General features: G+C 42.1%; 2 protein-coding genes across 3 annotated transcripts in view; one reads left to right on the forward strand and one right to left on the reverse strand.

Annotated features, from left to right (window-relative positions):
* ciapin1 (cytokine induced apoptosis inhibitor 1) overlaps nt 1–7,419 on the forward strand; it is a 49,542-nt gene extending 42,123 nt beyond the window's left edge. Inside the window, exon 9 of the mRNA XM_088297700.1 lies at nt 23–7,419. Coding sequence (XP_088153826.1) covers nt 23–133 — 111 coding nt within the window. The 3' untranslated portion in view covers nt 134–7,419. The remainder of the gene's footprint in view (nt 1–22) is intronic.
* prmt7 (protein arginine methyltransferase 7) overlaps nt 3,292–7,869 on the reverse strand; it is a 41,445-nt gene continuing 36,867 nt past the window's right edge. For both annotated transcript variants that reach the window (XM_088297698.1, XM_088297699.1), the window contains 4 exons: nt 5,784–5,858; nt 4,005–4,165; nt 3,650–3,746; nt 3,292–3,566 (listed from right to left, as the gene is read on the reverse strand). In XM_088297698.1, the coding sequence (XP_088153824.1) occupies nt 3,408–3,566; nt 3,650–3,746; nt 4,005–4,165; nt 5,784–5,858 (492 nt within the window). In that variant the 3' untranslated portion in view covers nt 3,292–3,407. The remainder of the gene's footprint in view (nt 3,567–3,649; nt 3,747–4,004; nt 4,166–5,783; nt 5,859–7,869) is intronic.

Below are 7,869 nucleotides of genomic sequence, written 5' to 3' on the forward strand. Positions count from 1 at the left end.
GTGTCTTGCCTCTCTCTCTCAGTGTTACCTAGGTGATGCATTCCGCTGTGCCAGCTGTCCATACCTGGGGATGCCAGCTTTCAAGCCAGGGGAGAAGATTGTGTTGGAAAACAGCACCCTGACAGATGCTTGAAACTCAGTCTCACACAGCTCTCGCTCTGTGCTTCAGCATTATCCAGTGATTCACCACACCCCTCTCCCACCAACCACTTGTTTGTATTCTAACAAAGAGCAGTTCAGTGGCCACATGCTTCTTGAGTTACGCTTTTTGGTTCATTCCAACCAAATCCATTTTTGTATTTCCTCATTTCTCGAAGAGATCTCGACAGAAGCGTATTGCTGCCACGTCCGGAAAAAAAGATGTTACACCGTACAATGAGATAAAATTCATGTTAAAACATGATATATTTCCGTTTGGCTGAACAAAACGATGCAATTTAGGTCGCAGGTTGAGCCATATTTAGGTATGGGTGTCTTTTTAAAGTTAAGTCTTGGCTTTGTTTTATAGAATACTGTACGAGCACATAGTTAATTTGATTGCCCGCTTATCATCCAGACGTCAAACTTTTCATGCTTTAATGTGATATTGTGCCTCTTTTTTTTGTTTGCTTGATGCGGCAGCAATGCACATCGAAGATCAGCTATATAATCATTCATATAATAGACAGGTCGAAGTGAAAACTCCTGGTTTTCCCCATCCATTTGTGTGAATTATGTTGTGCTGTGTGTAGGAACTATAAAATAAAAGGGAAAATGTTTTGGCGGTAGAAAGCATTCAAAATGCTGTTCTGAAAACATACAGAAAATGACCACTTTTTATGTGCCGTATTTTTACAGCCAAAAGATGCGCCGTGTCAAAGGGCGCAGTACCAGTGGAGGGTGCTATTTCTGTATTTGTTACATAGATAGAACGCGCCGTCTCATTGGGCGCTAACAGAACCGAGCAGTCTCGCTTGCTGCTCAGTCGCGCTAGCGTGTTTTTAAAATGGCAGCGGGAGTTCAGTGGTACTTTATTTTAGCTTTTAACAACGTGCTGAAGTTGTCCTCATCCAAGAATGCACCAAGTCCTTGTCTTCTGTATCCAAGATAAACAGCTGGACACGTTCTCCACCAAACAGGAGAGTCATTATCAGTCTGCCTCGCCGTCTCGCTGCGGCGCAGCCCCTCAGATGGGATGCAGACACAATGCCGGTGTGAGCAAGTCACGGATCAACACTAAAACTATCACTAAAACTATCACCCCAAATCAACTGAAGAGCATAATAGTGTAGGCCCAGCAAAATTACACCTCCCAGATTACCATACAATAGCTTAGTTAACATGCATGCACACTAAAACAGAAGATAGTGTGGCTAGCTGTTTTTAAAAAGGCAACAGGAGCAAAACTGAGTTTGGTTGTATTTTATTTAACAATGTACTCACATTAATATTGATCAGTCATCCACAAATCCTTCAAAATCATCATCTTCCGTATCAGATACAAACAGTTGGGCAAGTTCTCCCACAAACACGCCAGGTTGCCTCTCGTCATTGTCAAATTCTGTGTCGCTGCTGAGCGGCTCCTCGGATGTAATGCCGGCTTTCGCGAAAGCTCTTACAATAGAGCTAGCAGACACATTCGTCCAAGCACCTACACTCCACTCGCAAATTGCGGCATAACTTGCTCTTCGCTGTCTCCCAGCCTTTGTGAAGCTGTGTTCGCCCTCCGCCATCCATCGCTCCCACGCAGCACGCAACTTCACTTTGAACGCCCTGTTTATACTAATGTCGAGTGGTTGAAGTTCCTTTGTCAAGCCTCCCGGGATGATGGCAAGCTCTGAGTTCATATGCGTGACTGGCTGTCAGATGGGCACGCATGGAGTCACAGACCAACAGCGACGGTGACGCGTGGAAAAAACCACCGGGTCTCTTTACGTACACCTCACTCAGCCACTCTCTCATTTTGGCCTCGTCCATCCAGCCCTTTTAATTGGCTTTGATGATAACGCCGGCAGGAAACTTCTCTTTAGGCAGCGTCTTCCGCTTAAAAATCACCATAGGTGGCAATTTTTGTCCGTTAGCATGGCAAGCTAGGACAACAGTAAAAGCCGACTTCTCGTGTCCCGTTGTGGGGATTGCTACCGTGCTGACCCCCTTCTTCTCCACACTGCGGTTCGCCGGGATGTCGAAAGTCAGCGGCACCTCGTCCATGTTGGTGATGTGGCTGGGCTGGATACGTTTGTCGGCAATCTTTTTGCTGCAGTAAGAGCGGAAGGCGACCATCTTCTCCTTGTAATCCTCTGGGAGTTGCTGTGCGACGGTTGTCTTTGCCCGGATGGATAGATGGCGCCGTTTCATAAAACGAAAACACCAAGACGCCCCTCCTTGGAAATGTTCGATGTTCAATTCGCCAGCAAGCATTACTGCCCTCTGTCCAATGGTGATGGTAGATACGCTTCTCCCAGCTGTTCTGTGAGCAGCAATCCATTGCTCGAGCTGGTCTTCCAACACGGGCCACCTTTGCCTTGCTTCCACGAAAACTCAGTGTAGTTTTCTTGACTTGGCGGAGTCTGTCTTCCTGCTTCCTCCACTTGCGAACCATGGATTCGTTGATTTTTAATTCCCTCGCAGCTGCTCGATTCCCATGAACATTTGCGTAGCTGATAGCTTGAACTGTGCTTCGTAAGAGTGTCTCTTCATTGATGCCATTTTTGCTGATTAAGTGCCTGAGCAACGTGTTGCACCTGGTATATATAGGGGGCATCGGGGCTGCTTTGCACTGGGGGCGTGCCTTTGCATTGTCATTCACGCCCATCTCCCCTCTCACGCCCCCTGCTGTCGTTAGCCACGCCTGCCTTCTCTCTCTCTATCAGCGGTGTGCAGGCAGTAAATATTCGCAGTCAGCCCAGCGGTGCACTTGTTGCACTTGGTCCACATAATGGGCGCTCCACCTCAAAAGGTGCCCTGGCTTTTTTGGACGAGTTTCAGGACTTTAAAGTGCGCCTTTTGACTGCGAAAATACAGTAGTTGAAATTAAGTCAATTTTTTAACTTCTACTTTGTCAGTGTGGTATTAAATTACTTGTTTGCCAGTCCACAATTATGCCACAGCACAAGACATTTACATGTTTAATCATCAAAATAAAACGTTGCTTTCATCAACAAACAATATGTGAATAATAAAAGCCATTTTGTGGACAGATACTTGACACATGAAAATATGGTTCTACTGTTATGCTCAAAGAAATCCTACAGATGTATGCAATATGCCATCCTTTCTGGGGTCAAGAAAATAATCACATTACTTCTGAGAGATCGTACATAAAGTGTTTTAATTGTCAAATATTGTATTACAGTATACAGATAATATGGCCAAAACCATATCCTGCTATGTTCCTTCAACTGTCATAAATTTTCAATTCATCCAAATCAATAAGACTTGATATTGAAGTCCATCTTGATGTCTCCTGAACTGGGTTCAAAGATGAAGTTGTAGAACACAGCGGCTCTGTCACTGCCTGAGTTCTCCCAGCTTGATCGGAAGAAATATACTCCCTGTTTACTGTGACGACTCCACTCACAGTGGCCCTGGAACAAGAGGCACTTAACGTTAAAAATTTCCAACACCATATATATCAAGTTCATTGTCAAGGAATAAACCGGAAACATACCTGCTCACTGATTGGTTCAGTTAAACCCACACTCACTGAGATGTCCGGGGTTAGGTGATACTCCAACCACATGGCTACACCATGGCAGTGGCCACTCCTGAAAAATGAATGAGCATGGACCTATATATATATATATATTTTTTTTTTTTTATAAATCAGGGTTGTCAAGGGTTTGCGTTAACAATTACTGTTTAAATGGGTTCTTCGGAATAATCCCTCAAATGTCTGAGCATTTGAGGGATTATTTTGTTTTATTTTAATTTAGTTTTTATATTGTCAAAAAAACTGAAAACGTTTTCATACACTGTGAGACAGGATTAAAAACATATTTCTATCATTGTTGCATAATGCGTACCTTATGAATGGCAGAGAATCTTGGCTGATGATAGGCTGTTGAGGGACACAGTGTGTGAAGTCAAAAGTCATGACAGCTGTGGACTGAGTCAAAGCGCGACATGGATACTCCCACAGAGGGTGGGGCTCTGCCTCGTGAGACTCCCGGAAATCCAGTGATTTCTGAAAAGACAGAAGAGCATTTCAGTAACCCCCATTCGAAACCAAATAATCCTTATTTTCAATATGGTCCAGCTGCAGCCACAAATGGTTGTTCCCGGTTTTTAACGGGAATGCCCTGTTCTGACACACCAAGAGCCACGTCCTATGGCGTTAGATTTATGCCACGATTACGGAAGCGTAATGTCAAATACCTAAAACACAAACAGTCGATAGGAGGTGTAATGTTCTACCTTCTGTTATTCATGCTTTGTTACAGCTCCATCTGTTGTGAAATTCGCTGTACAAATAAAATTGTATTGTATTCAAGAAGCCATATAGGAACAGTAATGCTGCAAGATGGGGTCTCTTTCCAACTGCGATAATTATAATCTGCATTCTAACACGCTGTGCTTATTGTTTTAGTAATAATTCCAAAAATATTTTTTTCAAATATCTTTGACTGTCTAATCGTTATTTTCCCGTTGTATTTCTATAAATGTTTTTCCGTTTGTTTTATTTATTAATTTATTTTTAATGATCAAAAATCACCTCTCGGAGATGTGCATTTCCGTCTTCATCATTAGATGTCGCGATGGTCGTTGTTTTGCAATAGTTCAGTGCCATTCTATTCAGTTTTTTTCCTACCCCGCCTCTGAGTTACGATTGGACAGTAAACAGCGAATCAGAATCAGCCCGAGTGTCTGACTCCTGATTGGTTAAGAATTGTGGCAAAAATATGCCTGCAATCAGCGTTTTGCAGCCGTAGAGGAGAGAGAAGCCGTAAGCGTCAAACCTATTTTGTGCGTACACTCTGAGGGTCTTTTACACGCGAAACACATTTTTGTCTGCACAAAAGATGTTTTCGGACGCGGTATTACATTACCATTACATAATTGTGGCATAAATCAAATGCTGTAATATACAACTAGATAATATCACCAAGGCCCACTGCGGGACATTGTGTCGTGTTGGGAACACCGCGATTCTATCTGGATCCTTCTCACTGGTCGACTAAATACTGACAGGAACACCCAGTGGGCTTTCTTGTGTCCGAACAGGAACGCCCCAGCTGCAGCCGGAACCTTCTCTTTATTTTAGACACAATGACTATCCCAACAAGCATCACTACTTGGTTTTGTTCCACTTAGTTTTCCGTCATCCAGACAATTCTTATCACTTAGTGTAATTAGGGATGGGCGAGTACTGATCCTAGTTATCGGGGCGATATAGGCCTTATTTCCATCCATCCATTATCTGTACAGCTTCTCCTCACTAAGGTCGCGGATGGTGCTGGAGCCTATCCCACCTCTCTTCAGGCAGTAGGCGGGGGACACCCTGAACTGGTTTCCAGCCAATTGCAGGGCACACATAGACGAACAACCATCCGCGCTCGCACTCATACCTAAGGGCAATTTAGAGTGTCCAACAACCTGCCGCACATGTTTTTGGATTGTGGGAGGAAACTGGAGTACATCTACCTACCAACCTACGCGGGCACAAGGAGACCATGCAAACGCCACACAGGAAAGCCGCAGCCGGGATGGAACCCACGACCTCCGCATTGTGAGGCCATCGCTAACCAGCCGTTCCACCGTGCAGCACACATATTTTATTGTAATATGAAAATGTTTAATTTTACCTGGATCATTTCATCCATGGGTGTGACATCAAATCCTTCACATGTAACACACAGACCACGTATCCGCCATAATTCCTAGCACACAAGTATAATGACATGTCAACACAATCCTAAAATGATTCTTTAAATATCCATCATACAGTATCACACTAATGTGAGAATAGTCAAGCTTCACACAGTCATGGTTTGGTTTTACTACTTGTTCCTTCGTATTTTAAGATGATGTGAATGCTGACAAAAGCAGAAGGACCAAATTCTTAGTATTCGAGCAACATTATCTGCTCAAATTAAACCAAATGCTTCAAAACCCACTGGACGGCATACATTGTGAAGATGGACAATGGTCTAAAACATAATGCAAAAGCAACCAATGAGTTTTTAAGGCAAAGAAGTAGAATATCACACAATGGCCAAGTCAAACATACACACATGGGTGATACACACACACATATATACATATCCACATTTACATACTAGGGGTGCAACAATACACAAAATTCACGGTTCGGTTCGATACATTAGTTTCACAGTTCGATATTTTTTTCCAGACAATTTTTTTTATTTATAGTTTATTGAAGCTACTTACATTTGTTTAAACTCAAAAGTAAACATTTTACATTTAATTTAATATATTTCAGCAATACCTGACTCGTTTTCTGCTGTGCATACTTGGCAACATTAAAAAAAAAACAGCATCATGGAAAAAAAATAAGAATGCAGTAATCCCTCGTTTATCGCGGGGGATACGTTCCAAAAATAACCCGCGATCGGTGAAATCTGCGAAGTAGTCAGCTTTATTTTTTTTCATTATTTTGCAATGCATTTGATATGATGCATTGTTGTGGTTTGTTTGCGCGTGTAGATGGGAAGTTGTGGTCCTGCAGTGCCACCTTGTGGCATGGCTGCGTTCGTTTTAAGCGTGTTAGCTCCTATCCTTTTTTTGTTATTCAACTTGCTTGCAAGTTGCTTCACTTTGAGACATGTGCCCATATGTTGACAGAGGAGCGGTAAAAAAGCCATCTATATTAACACACACTAGGTATAGAGCAGAGGTATTCAATTAAAAGTCACAGAGGTCCACGACTAAAATTTCTTCCAATTAAAAGGTCCAAACCAATGTCCAACTTCCCTTAATGTCTAGCCCAGGGGTCTCAAACTCGCGGCCCGCGGACCGCTTGCGGCCCCCGCCTTATTATGAAAGTTTAATGTTCGTGCGGCCCGCGAATTTGATATGACTGTCTGTAGTTATAAAGCTTTAATTACAGTGTAATTAAAGCTTTATAACTACAGAAGTAGGCCTACTCATCCCAGAACTATGGTTTATGCTTAGGATCTCTGCTATTTGACAAGATTTTAATTTGATTGACAGGAGACCCATGCGCGAACAGGATGTGCAGTCTGACGGAGCTTTGCATCAGCACTAGCACAGACGGGACTAATTATAAAATGTAGGATTACCTGGTCACAGTGGATAAAATTGAACCGCGGATTATTGTTGGGCACATCTTCAGCTTTAAAACGAGGGTAGGATTGTAATTTCTTTTCGATGTTTTAGTAGGGGTTTGATTGATGAATGTTCCACTCATGTTCAGGACAATTCATGTTCAGAAGAAGATTAAAGAACTGTTAATACAGACATTTGACTCATTATTATTATTATTATTTATTACTGATTAATTTTCTTATTAATTCCTTATTTATTTTCTTATTAATTCCTTATTTATTTTTAAATCTTATTTTGTGTTAAAAAATAAAAATAAAGACATTTGAGAAGATTAGATTTTTTTTATTTTTTTCTTGCGGAAAACCTGATGCGGCCCAGCCTCACCCAGAGTCTGCCTCTAGTGGCCCCCAGGAAAATTTAGTTTGAGACCCCTAGTCTAGCCGATGTTCACATTTTTATATAGTTTCAATATTTAGTTTTTCAACAGAGCGCAGTTTTAAACTAAATATTTAGCAATGTTCCCATTAAACACCTTTGCCACTCAAACAAATATAAGGTGTTTATTTCACATTCAAGAAAATGTGGCTCCAGGAACTTAAGGGTGCCACTTCCAGAAAAAAAACTGTAAAATATCTCCTGCAG

The sequence above is a fragment of the Idiotropiscis lumnitzeri genome, chromosome 6 (genome assembly GCF_059441095.1).
Source record: "Idiotropiscis lumnitzeri isolate Australia: NSW breed Sydney's pygmy pipehorse chromosome 6, RoL_Ilum_1.0, whole genome shotgun sequence".
NCBI classification, from domain to species: Eukaryota; Metazoa; Chordata; class Actinopteri; order Syngnathiformes; family Syngnathidae; genus Idiotropiscis; species Idiotropiscis lumnitzeri.